Source organism: Lithobates pipiens, unplaced genomic scaffold (assembly GCF_037356315.1).
Source record: "Lithobates pipiens isolate NorthernLeopardFrog02 unplaced genomic scaffold, aLitPip1_a1.2 Scaffold_6, whole genome shotgun sequence".
Lineage (NCBI taxonomy): Eukaryota > Metazoa > Chordata > Amphibia > Anura > Ranidae > Lithobates > Lithobates pipiens.
The window spans coordinates 9,801,520-9,818,924 of record NW_027507881.1 but is presented as its reverse complement, the minus strand read 5'-3'; the positions used below and the strand labels follow the sequence as shown (position 1 = coordinate 9,818,924).

The window sequence follows — 17,405 nt, the reverse complement described above, 5'->3', positions numbered from 1 at the left end:
GGGGTTCCCACCATCCCTGTGCTGAGTTCCCAGGTCTGTACACCTGCTGTGCCCATTATGAGGGGTTCCCACCATCCCTGTGCTTCAGTTCCTGGGTCAGTGCAATTGCCGTGCCCATTATGAGGGGTTCCCACCCATCCCTGTGCTGAGTTCCCAGGTCTGTACACCCGCTGTGCCCATTATGAGGGGTTCCCGCCATCCCTGTGTTGACTTTTAACTTTTAGGTTCATTAACGTTTTGTAACAATTACACATTTTCGTTATGAATTTGGATCCAAAATTTGTAAACCAAATTTCGTATTTCGCACAGAATTCATATGCATAAAAATTTGTATTTCGGATTCGTATGAATTTACGGAAATTCATACGAAACGAATCGCACATGTCTAATACTGAGTGCTAGATTGGAGGAGCTCAGGGGATCCAGCGGCCGTGGAAAGTAAGTCTAGTGAAAGACTGAGAGCTCAGTGGAGTGAAGTTCTACAATAGGAGATTGTAGAAGATGTGAAAGAGTTCATTGCAACCTTTGTTAGAAATTGTTACAAGACCATAGCTCCCAACTGTCCCTGATTTGGAGCAATGTCCCTCATTCCTCCATATTTGTCCCTCATTTTGGTCTGATCCATAGAGATGTATATAAAATGCACTTTTTATCTATCCCAGTGCTCAAACTTTCATCTGATTTCTAAATTTCTGTATTTGTAAATTCCAAAAGTCAATATAAAGGAATATTAGTGGTAAAAAAAAGCACTTGTGGGTTTAACCAATCTTTTATTTTTTTGTACAATTCTCCTTTAAGGGGCCGTGTCCTATGTCTGAATACTTTTGCTGATAGGTGTCCCTCATCGCCACCTCAAAAAAATTACAAAGCCCCCCCCCCCCTCGTTCCCCGCTCCGCTCGCGGCGCCGGCATTCTTACTGTGGGCGTCTGGCTGTGGCTTCACAGCCGGGTCCCACTGAGCATGCGCGAGCGGTTTTGCGCGCCATGATACGCTGCTCAGTCATCTAGGACAGGTGACAGGTCCCAGATGACTGTGCGGCGCCGAGGGGAAGGGGAAGTGATGTCACCAGCTCGGGCACTGAAGGAGGACCCCCTAGCAACAGGTATTTAGAGGTGAGTACATTTTCTTTCCCAATTATTTTTTTATTTTATTTTTTTATCAATTTTAGGCTTTTTTTTTTTTGGTGGCAACACAACTTTAAGAGACAATAAATCTCTTTGCATTCAAGAAGTGTCTCGTGCCCATCAATCTACTTTGCATTACACCCACAATGCCTCGTAACCCACTCTACAGAGAAGGATGTCAGCTGTCCCTAACCCTGGAGGGGACCATTAGGCCTCAGGGGCCCCCCAGGACTTGGCTTCAAAGGCACAGGGACACATGTGACGCCCAGAAAGAGCACAATGGCAACAAAGGCATTCCATGTGTCCCTGTACCCAATTCGTCCAACTATAAAAAAAGTGGGAACCACCCCAACCTATAACTGGCGTTTGCAGTAAGATGAACATGGAAGGGCAATGCAAATCACAAACAAACAAACGCTTTCCCAGCACACTTACCAGCCAGCCTGCAAATCAACTGAATTGGCCCTGTCTAACAGTTTAGGATAAAAAAAAAACACAGCACAGTGGGTGATTGACAGCCTCAGCTGTGCATGTTTCCCTATGAGACTGTGTAGAGGTGGGTGTGTCCATTCCCTCCACTCTGGTCCCAGATTACACTCAGCTCCCTGCTCTATACTGTGCAGTGTGTGACATCCGATGCCTGCCCCCTGCCTTCTGAAGATCAGAAATGCTGTGTAAATTTCAAACTTTGAATGGATGTAGAGGTGAGAGGACCGCAGATAAACAGGTAAAACTTATGTAGCAGGATTTGTTTAATCTCTGTTTATCGCCCGAGGCCAGTCACTTATTGTGAAATAGCTATGCGGGTTTTAGCCGATATCATTACATGTACACGTTTTCTGATACCTTATTATTATTTTATTTTTTTCAGCTCTTCCTGTTCCGTTTGCGGACGGTCCCCGGAGCCAATTTCACACAGTGTGCAACGCATGGGAGCTTTGCCCAGCACTGGCAGGAGACGGCCTACAACATGTTCACGTTTTGCACCCTGTTTGTCACTCCGCTAGGCGTCATGATTGTGTGCTACACACGAATACTCTGGGAAATCGGCAAGCAGATGAAGCACAAGAATGGTGAGAAACGTTTCTAACCATAAACCATAGACACCGAAGCTTCTGCCAGACCATCTGCTTTCCCAGCTGGCTCTGCGGCTGGTTCTTTTATGAAGCGTGGTTATCCCGAGACTCTCAGGGCTCTTCCTTTTCCATTGACAATCTTTGTCTAGAATTGTGTTACAAGTAGTGATGGTCCTGGCGTTTTCGGCGAATACCGGACGCCATGAGGCATGCGCAGCAGAGTCCAGCGCCGCGGAGTGCCCCATAAAGCACTGCGAGGGTGCAGTACATTGATGCCTAATGATTGGCCAAAGCATGCACCTGACCTGCATGCTTTGACCAATCACAGCGCACTCTGCTGTGAGAGCCATGATTGGCCAAAGTCAATGCCGCGCACTATATAAGGCTGCTTACATGGTGGCCGTATATAGTGCTATGAATGAGAGAATGTTAGCTAGAGGCAGGTTAGTTACTGGCATTCAGGCAGTTTAATATAATATATGTAGGAAGGCCAGTATGGTGGCCTGAATTTATGGGAGGAGCCCGGGGGGTATTTAACCAGCCCGTTCGCCTGTGGTGGTTGTCGGTTTCCGGTGCGCAATACCACGTCACTAGGCCGACAGCTCGTGTTGATCACCATTTGATTACCATTCAGACAAACGTCTCCCTTCTTGGAAGTCTCGTAGTTTTCGTGTTCCGTCCGGTTTTGTACAAATCTCGCCGGCTCGACTGCCGCAGGTAGGGGTCTCGACTGACCTTCATTTCTATTCATTTCTACTTTATTTGAGTGTCGTAAACCCTAAAAAATGTCACATCGTTCGGGTTGATACCGGGTTGTTATCACTCATGTCGCACTTGCCCGCACACGCCCTTCATTTCACGGGCGTCGTTCGGTAGGTTGTCTGTGATACTTTGTTAGCTACCGGTTGCATAAACTTGTTCGTCATGTTCCGCAGTCATATCGTTGTCAGTCGTATCTTGCGGCACAACGACCCATGCCTCTGCCACAAACTGGCTCACGTAGGCCATTTCTTCATTTCACCTGTCACTTACTACGCTCCGATTCGAATCCAGTTGCATCACCTAAATGCGCCGATTCGTCCCGGGGTGCCCCTAGGTATTCGGCCTCATTTCGGTACATGCTCCAGAGTCCGCTCGTTCCAACCGTCCGGGTCTCTGTCATGGGTTCATTTCACGTCACCTACTACGTTCGAATCGATACCAGTCGTTTGCCAAAAAAACGCACAGGTTCGATTAAACGTGTCCCAAATAGCTTGGCCTCATTTCGGTACATGCTCCAGAGCCCGTGCGTTACCATTTCAACCCGGGCCCTGTCATGGGATTCATTTCACGTCACCACTACGTTCGAACCAATACCAGTCGTTTAAAAAAAAAAAAAAAAAAAAACGCACAGGTTTGGTCGACGTGTCCCAGTTGTCGTTGGCCTCATTTCAGTACATGCGCTAGAGCCCGTTCGTTGACGGTCGCGAGTCGCGCCCTCTCCGAGTCGCAGCTCTACCATGGGAAAACATTTCATCCTCATCTAGTTCGCCCGGGTCGAATCCGGTCGCATTTCGTTTGCATCGATTCGCCCGGACGGTCCCACATTTTTTGTAGCTTTTTCGGCCTCATTTCAGTGCATGCTCCAGAAATCCGGGTTGGTTCCAGCCTCAGTTTGGGGCCGGCCATTCCAGGCCTCTGTCATGACAGTAGTCCTTCATTCATTTCACTGTCACATTCCGCGCTCCGGTTCGAATCCAGTCGCACGATCGGATGCACCGATTCGTTCCGGTTCGCCCCCAGGTTGTTGCCCTCATTTCAGTACGTGCTCCAGAGTCCGTTCTGCTGTCAGTTGTACTAACGACACGACCAGTTTGTGCCTCTGTCACGGCAAATCGTGCTTCATTTCATGGTCACTTATAGCGCTCCGATCCGAATCCAGTAGCATCTATGATGCATCGATACGGTTCGGCGTGCCCCAGAGGGAACAGCCACATTTCATTTATTTTTTCCACAGGTTGTCTGGCGCTGGGCCAAAAAAAAAAAAAAAAAAAAAAACGGAATCTCAAAAGGATAACAGAAACAATGAGGGAATAACGGCGTGATGGTTAGGAATCATGGCGCAGAAATATCTACTCACCGGTGCACTTCAGTTGTGTTAGCCAACTACTTACGTCACATGCCAGTTTTCCTTGTTAGGCTCCTTCAAACAAATGTCATCTGTTGTTTCTCTCTCCAGGTCAGTCAAAGCTTAGTAGGTCCACCCTGCACCAGCTTGGACGTCGTCTCCCAGGTAAAAAAAAAAAAAAAAAAAAAAAGAAGGGCTAGGAGTGGAAAAGGCGTCAGCAAGACGGACCGGTACACATATGTATGTAGGCGAAGGAACGTCAGTATATATGTGTATTCGCGTTCGCTTCCGCCTTAGTACCCAAGCAACAGGTGGGCTCACTTGGAAAATAGAGAAACAGTCTTGACTTTGTCATCCTCTATAGGTTCCGGTCGTCCATCTATCTTCCCCAAAAGAGATAGGACATCACTCCCGGGGCTCGATCCATCAGGAACCATGTCCCAGACCAGCAGTGAAGACCTTACTGCCCCCCTGTCACCTCGCCCGCCTTCAGTGGGCGACAGCATTCAGTCTTTCAGGGGCTGGACTATCCCTAGGCTGTCAGCGGAGCTCAGACGCAGGGGCATTCCCTTCCCAGCCACAGCTAGGAAGGCAGAGCTGTTCAGGCTCCTCTCTGCCCCCCCAGCTACCGCCGGGCCTAGTACCCCGCCTCAGGCTACGCTGCAGTCCATCTCTTCGGCCATAGGTCAACTGCATACCATGGTGTCGTCTCTGGCCAGCTCGGTCACGGATGTTCAAACCAGGGTGACCCTCTTAGAAACACCTCCAGCTACAGCCACCACTGTTCCGGATGCAGTCCCGTCTCTTCTACCAACAGGTACCGAAGGCACATGTCCCGTGGTCTGTCCAGCACATCTTGTGCCGGCCAGCATTAGGAAGGACATCTTGGACGGCAAGGATGTTAACCTTGCCTCCTTGCTCATTTCGGTGCATGACCTGGCAGAGAACAAGGCTTACACCTGGGGGGATGTATCCGTAGTTCTCAAAGCTAAGGACCCCAGGCTAAACCGGAAGCTATCCATCCCCGAGTTTACCCTAGCCTTCGGCATGCTCAGAGATGTCGTTTGCTCAGCCTCTCCTGCCAGGAGGGTTGAATTAGATTTGTATCTCCACACGGTGGTGGACCTGGGGTACAAATATGGTGGCTTTGCATTCTACGACTACCATCGTTCCTTCTCAGCGAAAGCAGCCGCCAAACTGGCACAGTTCCAGTCTCTCACAGACTGGAGCCTGATGGACACGGAACTATTCTGCCGGCATTTTGCCGGCCTTCGTTCACCCCTGTGTGCCGTCTGCCAGTCCTCCACCCATACCGCTCCCTGGTGCGCCAACATACCGGCTACTCGCCCGGTAGAATTTCCCTCCACCTCTGCCGCAGCCCCAGGCCCATCAGGCTCGGCACCAAAAAACCAGGTGGACAAGTTTGGACGCACGGTCCAAACCATTGGGGGCGCGGCCATCTGCAATAACTTCAACTACGGTTCTTGTAATTACAGCCAGTGCCGTCTACTGCATATCTGCGTTATATGCCACAGGGCGCACCCCAGGAATTTGTGCGAGGTCAAAGCGCACAAAGGTTCATGACTGAGCCGTATAGACATACTTTGCCTGGGCTTCTACCTCAACACGCACCCCACTCCTTCACTAACCACCTTCCTCGTAGGCGGCTTCACCGCAGGTTTTCACACCGGCCTCATCTCCCTACCTCACCAAACCCACGAGTGCAGAAACCTCCGCTCAGCAGCCTCTGACGAACAGGCCATCGACCTGCTGCTGCAGAACGAGGTGGATCGAGGCTTCGTTATAGGCCCCTTCACTCAGCCCCCCTTCAATATGTGGAGAGTTAGCCCTATTGGGCTTGTCAAGGGCAAGTTTTCCAATAAAAGTCGTTTAGTGTATGACCTGTCTGCGCCTCATTTTTCTCACATCCCTAGCTTAAACTCATTAATCCCTTCTGAAGAATTCTCCTTAAAATATTCCTCAGTGGACATGGCAATCCAGGCCATCCTTAAAGTAGGCACAGGCGCATGGCTGGCGAAAGCGGACATATCCGACGCCTTTAAACTGTTACCTATCCACCCGTCCCTCTGGTGCTGGCACGGGATTAAGTGGAAGGATCAATACTACTTCGCCACGAAGTTGACGTTCGGCTCCAAAAGCAGCCCGTGGCTGTTCGACATATTTGCCCAATCTCTCGAGTGGATTCTCTTACACAAGGTCGGCTGTCAGCAAGTTATCCACTACTTAGATGATTTTTTATTGATAGAACGGCCAGGCGCACCTCCCAGAGATCTTGACAAGTTAAGGACCGTTTTCGGGAACCTCAATGTTCCCATCGCTGAACATAAGGTGGACGGACCCGCACATTCAATCACCTTCCTGGGTGTTATTTTAGACGCCGGCTCCATGAAAGCCAGCCTGCCCCTTGACAAACTAACCCGCATCAGGGCGGCACTTCACGAGTTCACTCGGACCAGGGGATGTACTAGGAGACAGCTGCACTCACTGTTGGGCATGCTCAATTATGCCATGCGCATTATCCCACAAGGCCGTTCCTTTATCTCACGACTGTTGGTCTACCTGTCTCAGGCTCAAGACCCGGATCATATCCTTTGCCTAGACACCGCAGCTTTAGCAGACCTGGCAATGTGGGACGAGTTCCTGTCCAACTGGAATGGCATCTCCCTTTTCATCCCGTGCATTTCACCTCTCTCACCACAGGTAGTCACAGACGCCGCGGCCTCTACAGGGTTCGCAGCAATTTTTGGCCACCATTGGTTCGCCGGACCCTGGCCTTCTCAGATACTTAGCATCCCGGGCTTTAGTCAATCCTCTTCACTCTTCGAGCTCTACCCCATGGTTGCAGCCGCCCAGCTCTGGGGCCCTACCTGGTCCGGACAAACGGTAGGCTTCACCACCGACAATCAGGCCACAGCCGAAATTGTCAATAAAGGCAGGTCTAAATCCCCCTCCGTGATGTCCTTCCTACGCAGGCTGGTGCAGCTGTCACTACAGCACCAATTTAACGTCATCTGCATGTTTATCCCAGGGAAATATAACCGGGCAGCTGACGCCCTCTCCCGCTTTAATTTCCGGTCCTTCTTTCTACAGGTTCCCAGTGCAGATGCCGCATCAGCGCCTATCCCGCATTGGTCGCAGTTGACCCTGGACTAGAGCCGCATTTACTAGGAGCCACGCAGCTCATCAACCGTTCGTTATCGGACAATACTCTCAAAGCCTACCAGGTAGCCTGGAGAACCTTCAACGCATTTCTGGTCACCTCCTCAGTAGGCACCCCCACAGATACTAGACACATTCTAGCCTTCATCTCGTACTGCCACAACCAACTGGCCTTGTCTTTTAACACCATTCGCTTATACTTAGCTGGTGTTCAGCACTTCCTTTCAATCCAGGATCCTACCAAACCCTCTGTTTTCTCGTCCCACGCTGTCCGAGCCATATTACGCGGCATCCAAAAGCAACAGCCGCCAGTAAAAGTCAAGCGGCTCCCCATCACCAGTGCCATCTTCAGGGACATGTCCACCATACTCAACAGCTACCCCTTTGGTGTTCTCCCCAGTCTGGTCATACAGGCAGCCATTTACCTAGCCTTCTATGGCTTCCTTCGGCCCGGTGAGTTTACTCACAACAGCCTACACGGCCCAGTCCTCCGCAGATGTCATCTGCTCCGTCACCAGGACCATTTCATCCTCCACCTCCCGGTAACCAAGACCCAGCAGACAGGCACCGGCGTAGACATCCACCTCTACAAAACCAACAATGCCTGGTGCCCGGTCACGATGCTTACACAGTTTCTCGCTCGGCTGCCCGAGCTCCCGGACTCTAGCCCACTTTTGCCCTTCCCGGTGAAACCACTAACTAACCAACAATTTGTTAAGCATATCAGGATTCTCCTCCGCAACCTGCTCCTCAATCCTAGTGAGTATTCCGGCCACTCCTTTCGCATTGGAGCAGCTTCATCCGCATCCCGGCATGGGGTCCCGGACCACGTCATCAAAAGGTTGGGCAGGTGGAAGTCGGCCTGCTTCACTCGGTACATCCCTAACCCACAGGTGGAGATGTCTCGAGCATTCACTCAACTGGCTCAATAAAATTAACCAGGAAACAATAAAACTCTCTTATCCCTACCTGACTGTTTTGCCCCCTTATTTTGGTATACCGTCCATTAGACCAGGGCACACTTTCAGGTCCATTTCATAAAAGGTGTCTCATGATAAGCTTGTTTTGTTCAGATACGTATCGGCCATAGGGCTCCAGCCATAAGTAGGAAGGCCAGTATGGTGGCCTGAATTTATGGGAGGAGCCCGGGGGGTATTTAACCAGCCCGTTCGCCTGTGGTGGTTGTCGGTTTCCGGTGCGCAATACCCTCCCTCCCATCCCCTTTTTAGGGCATTTATCAAAAAACATTTCTCTTCAATCATATTCATTCTGATTACTGGGTATGCCCCCTTATTTTGGTATACCGTCCATTAGACCAGGGCACACTTTCAGGTCCATTTCATAAAAGGTGTCTCATGATAAGCTTGTTTTGTTCAGATACGTATCGGCCATAGGGCTCAATCCATAAATATATATTATATATATATCTATATATATATATATATATATATATATATATATATATATATATATATATATATATATATATATATATATATATATCCCAACTTTTTGAGATGGGAATGAGGGGACACCTAACAGCAAAAGTATGTAGGCATAGGACACACCTCCTTGCCACGCCCCCTTAAAGGAGAATTGTACAAAAAAACAAGATTGGTTAAACCCACAAGTGTTTTTTTTTTACCACTACTATTCATTTTTATTGGCTTTTGAAATTTACAAATGCAGCAATTTAGAAATCGGATGAAAGGTTTAGCGCTGGGAAACACTTTTTTGATACATAAAAAGAGAATTTTATATACAACTATATAGATCAGACCAAAATGAGAGACAAATGAGGGAGAAATGAGGGAGAAATGAGGGACATTGCTCCAAATCAGGGACAGTCCCTCCAAATCCGGGACAGTTGGGAGCTATATATATATATATATATAGTCTTAGTATTTGTGTCTTCAGCTAACTTTCGTACACTTAATCACTTCCCAACCGGCGCACGACGATGTACGTCGGCAGAATGGCATGGGCAGGCAAATTTTCGTACAGGTACGTCCATTTGTATTTGCCGCCCTGCCATAGCGCGTGCCGTTCGGGACCCCATAAGTCCGGTCGCGGGTCCCGCGGACTCGATCGCCGCGATCGTCTCACAGGGTGGCTGAACGGAGAGATGCCGATGTAAACAGCATCTCCCCGTTCTGTCTAGCAACAAGTGACACTGATCTCTGCTCCATGTGATTGGAGCAGAGATCAGTGTTCGCTATCACACAGCCCAGCCCCCCCCACAGTTAGTAACACGTCCCTAGGACACAGTTAACCCCTACACTGCCACCCACTGGTTAACCCCATCGCTTCCAGTGTCATTTACACAGGAATCAGTGCATTTGTATAGCGCTGATTGCTGTATAAATGACAATGGTCCCAAAAATGTGTCAAAAATGTCCGATGCGTCCGCCATAATGTCACAGTCACAATAAAAACTGCTGATCGCCGCCATTACTAGTTAAAAATATATATATATATATTAATAAAAATGCCATAAAACTATCCCCTATTTTGTAAACGCTATAAATGTTGCGCAAACCAATCAATAATCGCTTATTGCATTTTTTTTTACCAAAAATATGTAGAAGAATACGTATCGGCCTAAACTGAGGAAAAAAAATGTTTTTTTAATATATTTTTGGGGATATTTATTATAGCAAAAAGTAAAAAAATAATGTGTTTTTTTCATAATTGTCGCTCTATTTTTGTTTATAGCGCAAAAAATAAAAACCGCAGGGGTGATCAAATACCACCAAAAGAAAGCTCTATTTGTGGGAAAAAAAGGATGTCAATTTTGTTTGGGAGCCACGTCGCACGACCGTGCAATTGTCAGTTAAATCGGCGCTTTGCCGAATCGCAAAAAGTGCTCTGGTCTTAAGCCAGCAAAATGGTCCGGTCTAAAAGTGATTAAACTCCTGAATAGCAGTGCCAAACACAACTGGCCCGGATTAGAAGAAGGCAGAATTTTTCTCAGTGCCTGGGAATGGATGGCCTTATCATTTAGCCCTGTGGCACTACAAGTGTCAGCAAGATGACTAACAGCAATGATGTCTGTATACAGTGTCCATATAACTTCTTCTTCTGTGGTGCAGTGTCCCTATTTTTTACAAATGGGCAAAAGCCCTCTCACCCAATCCTGCGGTCAAGGCCCAAACGAAGGTCCAGGAATAGGCAGGCTCTCCTGGTGATCCGGCTGGTCACCTCACACTGGAGCGCTTCGAGCCGTAAACCTTTTACAGGTTATACGTTTAGAGCAGTGGTCTCCAAACTGCAGCCTGGGGGCCAGATGTGGCCCATTGTTTGCTTTGATCCGGGCCCTTGAGCAATTATTCCCCCCAACTGTCAGCAACAGTGGAGCATAATTCCTGCATATTCCTCCCACTGACACCAATGATGGGGCACTATTCCTTCCCGCTGACACCAATGATGGGGCATAATTCCTCCTACTGACATCAGTGATGGGGCATTATTAGTCCCACTGACACCAATGATGGGGCACTATTTCTCTCCCTGACCCCAACAATGGGGCACTATTCCTCACACTGACACCAAGGAAGGGGCACTATTCCTCCCACTGACAGCAATGATGGAGCACTATTCCTCCCACTGACACCAATGATGGGGCACTATTCCTCACACTGACACCAAGGAAGGGGCACTATTCCTCCCACTGACGCCAATGATGGAGCACTATTCCTCCCACTGACACCAATGATGGGGCACTATTCCTCCCACTGACACCAATGATGGACCACTATTCCTCCCACTGACACCAATGATGGAGCACTATTCCTCCCATTGACACCAATGATGGGGCACTATTCCTCCCACTGACACCAATGATGGGGCACTATTCCTCCCACTGACACCAATGATGGAGCACTATTCCTCCCACTGACACCAATGATGGGGCACTATTCCTCCCACTGACACCAATGAAGGGGCACTATTCATCCCACTGACACCAATAAAGAGGTGCTATTCCTCCCACTGACACCAATGATGGGGCACTATTCCTCCCACTGATACCAATGATGGGGCACTGTTCCTTCCACTGACACCAATGATGGGGCATTATTCCTCCCACTGACACCAATGATGGGGCATTATTCCTCCCACTGACACCAAGGAAGGGGCACTATTCTGGCACAGCCTGGCCCTCCTAAAGTTTGAAAGACAGTAAACTGTTTAGAAAGTTTGGAGACCCCATGGTTTAGATTTTACCATGAATGATGCCCTGGAATTATTGCTCTCACTCCAACTTTCATGGCATGTGTGCACGGGGTGACAGGGATGCTTCTAAAAAAAAAAAAATTATTGTTTTTACCTATTTTACTATCATTTATATTTTAGCACCTTTTTTTTTTTTTTTTACTTGAATGTTATCACAACATTCACAGTACCATCAAAACGATTGGGTGGCTGTACAACCGTTTTTCCTTAATAGCCAGGAGCCGGATCCAAAAATGAGGACCAAGCACTTTGTTTGGACCACTCGAGTTCCAAACCAAGTGGAAACCAAGTGTGTAAGGGGCTTCCGATTGGCTGCGTGTTGAGGCCAAAGGTAAAAGTCCCCACCCCCCGCTTCTTCTTGATGCAACAATAAACCACCAGCTTGTAGCCCTCTACCTCCGCCATATTGTGCCAAACTCCATGTCATAGACCAGGGATCCTCAAACTACGGCCCTCCAGCTGTTGCGAAACTACACATCCCATGAGGCATTGTAAAACTCTGACATTCACAGACATGACTAGGCATGATGGGAATTGTAGTTCCTGAACAACTGGAGGGCCATAGTTTGAAGACCCCTGCCATAGACCTTCCATGACATCCCAGGCCATTAGCCTTTATATTCAAAGAAAGGAATGTCCACACATAGTACAGTTTCCGCGCTTTACTGATGTTTCTTCAGAAGATGGCAGTAACCAGTCACATCACATAGACATACTGTCCGGGGGTCACGTGACATTACTTTATCACCCTTATATCCTTCCCTTTGTGCTCTCTCTCTCTCTCTCTCTCTCTCACCAAGGAGGCATTTCTCCTAGGCCCCATTCCCACCACAGTGTTATGTAGCTTGAAGCTCAAACTTTGGAGAAGAAAAAAAAAAATCAACGATTCTCTGTGGAGACGGTTCACATCTCCCCTCCAAGTCACCTGAAGCCAAACGCCCAAAGCTCAAAAAAGTTCTGGAGCATTTTTTTTTTTTTTTGGCGCTTTTTTATTCCCATTGAAATGAATGGAAACGCGCCCTTCACGCGCTTTTGTGCGCATTCACACATTTTGTCGGTCGTAGTTGCGCCATTTTCTGCTCAAATTTAAAAGATGTAAAAAGGAAAATAAAATAGTAACAATATATAAATAAATAAATAAATTTTGGCGCGTTTTTATTCCTATTGAAATGAATGGAAACATGCCCTTCACACGCTTTTGTACGCATTTGCGCATTTTGTCGTATTTGTGCCATTTTCTGCTCAAATGAAAAGATGTAAAAAAAATAGTAACAATTTATGAATGAATAAATGTAAAATATATACAGAAATAACAAAAATCACCATAAAGAATAAATAAAATACATGAATAATATGTACTAATACATAAATAATAATGAACCCCTACCCTTAAAAATGATAAATAATTATTATTATTATTATTATTATTATTATTATTATTATTATTATTAATAATAATGAAAAAAATAATATATAAACACCCAACCCTCAAAACATAAATAAATTACTATAATAATAATAATAATAATAATTATTTATTTATTTATTTAGTATTAGGGTTGAGGTATTTAGCTATGTATTATTATTTTTTAAGGGTTAGAGGTTTAAGTTAGGGGTTATTTATTTATTTATTTATTATTATTTAATATTCATTTATTTAAATTATTTATTAGTTATGATTGTTTTTATTTATTTGTTTATTTATTTTAAATTAATGTATGAATTTATTATTATTATTATTATTATTAGTAGTAGTAGTAGTAGTAGTAATAGTAGCAGAAGTAGTAGTAGTAGTGGTAGTATTAACACCCTAACAATAAATAAATAATATATAACCCTAACCCCTAATCCTAACCCTAACCCCAACTCCTAATCCTAACCCTAACCTAACCTTAACTCTAACCCCTTACCCTAACGGAAAAAAATAAAATGATAAATGAATAATAATAAAAAAAAAGAAATAAAAGCTAATAAAGTTGAAATGCCTAGCAACTAATGATGCAACCGATGATAGTTTTTCTCTATTGGCTAATAAAAAAAAAAATGGCAAAGCGAAAAAATGCTGTATAAAAACACGCAAGTCGCGCATAAAAATGTGCCAAAATCGCGCATAAAAACAAGCGGAAAAAATTCCAGAAAAACACTCAGGTGTGAATGCAGCCTAAACAGGGAGCTGTGCCTTGCTTATAACTTTCCCCTTTTCTGTGCTATAATGAGAACAGAGCCATCTAGTGGCCAGCCAGCTAACTGCACCTGCTTACAAGTAGTTAATAAGCAGTTGATAAAATAAAATAAACATAAAAAAAGAGAAAAAAATAAAATAAAATGCAAACAAATATAATTGAATATAAAAAAAAAATTTTTTCTGTTGATACTCAAATATTCACAAATTATTATTATTATTATACAGGATTTATATAGCGCCAACAGTTTACGCAGCGCTTTACAATATAAAAGGGAGACAATACAGTTATAATACAATAAAATACAAGAGGATTAAGAGGGCCCTGCTCAAAAGAGCTTACAATCTAATAGAGTGGGACAGGTGGAACAAATGGTTGTAACTGTGGGGAATGAGCTGATGGAAGTGGTAGAAGATTAGTTGGGGACGTGATTGGCTTTCCTGAAGAGATGAGTTTTCAGGGATCGCCTGAAGGTAGCAAGAGTAAGGGGATAGCCAGAAAGGTTGAGGTAGTGAGTTCCAGAGGAAAAGTTGGTCCATCGGATATTCCGACGGAGACAGTCCGATGGAGACCACACACAGTCGGAATATCCGACAAAACGGTCCGATAGGAAACATTCCGTCGGAATCTCCGACCGTGTGTACAAGGGCTATGAGGGTTGTACCGAAAATAAAACAAAAGGGGCATAACTTTATTAACTTATATAGATCATTCAAATTTCACATGTTGGTAAGGTAATTCTTCCTCTGTATGGTAAGGGTCCTTTCACACGGGGCGGATCAGTTCTGATCCGCCCCGTGGATGTCCGTTTGCTCAGCGGGGATCACTCCGCCGATCCCCGCTGAGCAGGGAGATGACAGCTCCGTCTCTGCACACTGCGCAGGGACGGACCTGTCACAGCGCCGCTCTCCCCTATGGGAGATCGGATGACGACGGACCGCAGTGCCCGTTGTCACCCGATCCGATCCGCAGACGGATGGAAAAATAGCTTTTTCCTCCGTTACACTTTTTCGGATCGGAGCGGGTCGGATGTCAGCGGACATGTCACCGCTGACATCCGACGCTCCATAGACCTCTATGGAGCACCCGTTCAGGTCCGCCTGAAAAACTGACAGGCAGGCCTGAACGGGACATCGGTGTGAAAGAGGCCAAACTCTTCTTCTTTTTCATTGCCGGTAAATAATGGATTTACAAGCTGAAACAATGTGTCATTATTGAGTTCTTGACAAAGGAAGGGTGCAGACTGTCCAACATCCACAGAAGGCTACAAAATGTTTGCAGTGATGACACCATAGATAAGAGCAATGTCTCGTCATTGGTGACTCTTGTCAAAGGTGTCATCTCTGTAAACATTCTGTAGCCTTCTCTGGATGTTGGACAGTCTGCACCCTTCCTTCATCAAGAACTCGAGGACCTCAAAGAGAGTGCGTTGCTTCTGCTCAGAATCTTTTATTTACATACAATGAAAAAGAAGATGAAGAAGAGTTACTATAGAGTAGGGATCTCCAAACTACGGCCCTCCAGCTGTTGCGAAACTACAAATCCCATGAGACATTGTGAAACTCTGACATTCACAGACATGACTAGGCATGATTGGAATTGTAGTTCCTGATAACTGGAGGGCCGTAGTTTGGAGACCCCCCGCATAGAGGAAGAGTTACTTTACCAACATGTGAAATTTGAATGACGTATGTAAGTAATAGAACCACGTGCCCCTTGCCCTGACTTCTCTGTCAAGATCAATGGCACAACTATCAACCTGTCCCCACGTCTAGGTCCTTGGTGTAATCCTGGACTCTGAACTATCCTTCATTGTCCAAATTTTGCTACCTCAATCTCTGCAACATGTCCCAAATATGGCCCTTCCTAATCAATGACACCGCAAAGCTTCTAATTAACTCCCTGGTCTTCTATCACCTTAAGTACCGCAACTGCCTCCTCATGGGATCACCTTTTATATAGGCTATCCTTCCTTCAGTCCATCATGAATGCTGCTTCCAGACTCACCCACTTTAACAACCATTCAGTATTTGCCAACCCTCTCTGCCAATTCCTCCATTGGCTTCTGCTCACCCAACAAATTTGATTCAAAATACTAACAACTTACAAAGCCATCCACAACTCTGCCCCCCATTGCTAAGCTAGTGTCAAAATACCAAACAATGCATTCTCTTCGTAAGACCTCCAGGACCTCTTCCAAGTCTCTTCCATTCTATGGAACTTCCTACCACAATCTGTCCGACTATCCCCTACTCTGTCCACTTTTGGGGGATCCTTGAAAGCCCTTCTCTTCAGAGAATCCTATCCCGCCTCACCCCCCACAATTGCTGCCTTTTATATCACTTGGCCCTCCCTATAAGATTGTAAGCTCTAATGAGCAGGGCTCTCTGATTCCTTGTCACATACCTGAAGGTAAAGTCTTGATTGTGTAGAGATACCAGTGTTGCTCTAGATACACTGGCAGATCTCAGGAGTCAGGAGCCAAAACCAGGGTCATACACACAAGGTCAGTCAGGAACAGGAGCACAAGCATAGTCAAGATCAAGCCGAGGTCATACACAATAAGCAGGCAGTAAGCGAAGTCCATGTAAACAAGTCAGGATCAGAGCCAGGTGAGAAGCCAAAACTGGTCCAAGATCAAGCCGGGTCGGCAACGGGAAATCCAAGAATACAGCAACAAAGAAGGCCATTGGGTGCCAGGATCTGTGACAATTTGCGTGCGCCCTTGTGTACAGCCAAGTGCAAATGCGCGTGCACACGCATGCGTACGGGGACGTGCCCAAGCACCCGTGCCCACAATCTGCGCGTATTTCCACAAACATTTAGCGTGACCATGTTGAGTGTTGAAAAGTATGCCAGTTCTTCTGCAGTTCATCCTCCAACATTCCTCCTGTTATGAATTGTATTGTAACTGTACTGTCTGCCCTCATGCTGCACAGTGCTGCACAAACTGTTGGTGCTTTATAAATCCTGTATAATAATAGAAAAGTTATGCCTACTTTTGTATCATACTTTTTCAATCCTGTTTTGCTCATTGTATTGTTACTGAGTTTACTGAATGCCGTACCATACTGCAGTACCGCAGAACATATCACCGGATACCAACTGCAGTAAGCAATATGAAGAGGTCAATATAATTTAATATAATATAATATCAATATAATATAAGAGGTCAATGTCTGGGAGTGGGGGTGTGAAAATCCTCTTGTCTTATCCCACACAATGTATGACTTGTTAGGTCTTCCCTGCTGCCATCCACATGTCCACACACTCCCAGCGGCTCTTTCATGCAAAGAAAGTCTGTTAATTGGGCTTATGACAGTCCTTTAATGCCATGCTCAGTGGAAGCTTGCAAATCTCATTTATTTTGTAGCAAACGACATGAGAGATAATGGCTTATAGCTGAGAGTCTTTCCTCAGGAGGTGCAGCAAAAAAGCTTTTTATACATGCCTTTCCATTTGATGAAGAGCTACAAATCTAATTGCAACACATGTTGGAGG

At 46.0% G+C, this 17,405-nt stretch overlaps 1 protein-coding gene across 1 annotated transcript in view; it reads left to right on the top strand.

Annotated features, from left to right (window-relative positions):
- Positions 1-17,405, top strand: part of LOC143958222 (gonadotropin-releasing hormone II receptor-like) — a 93,332-nt gene that overhangs the window by 61,593 nt on the left and 14,334 nt on the right. Inside the window, exon 4 of the mRNA XM_077467719.1 lies at positions 1,997-2,198. Coding sequence (XP_077323845.1) covers positions 1,997-2,198 — 202 coding nt within the window. The remainder of the gene's footprint in view (positions 1-1,996; positions 2,199-17,405) is intronic.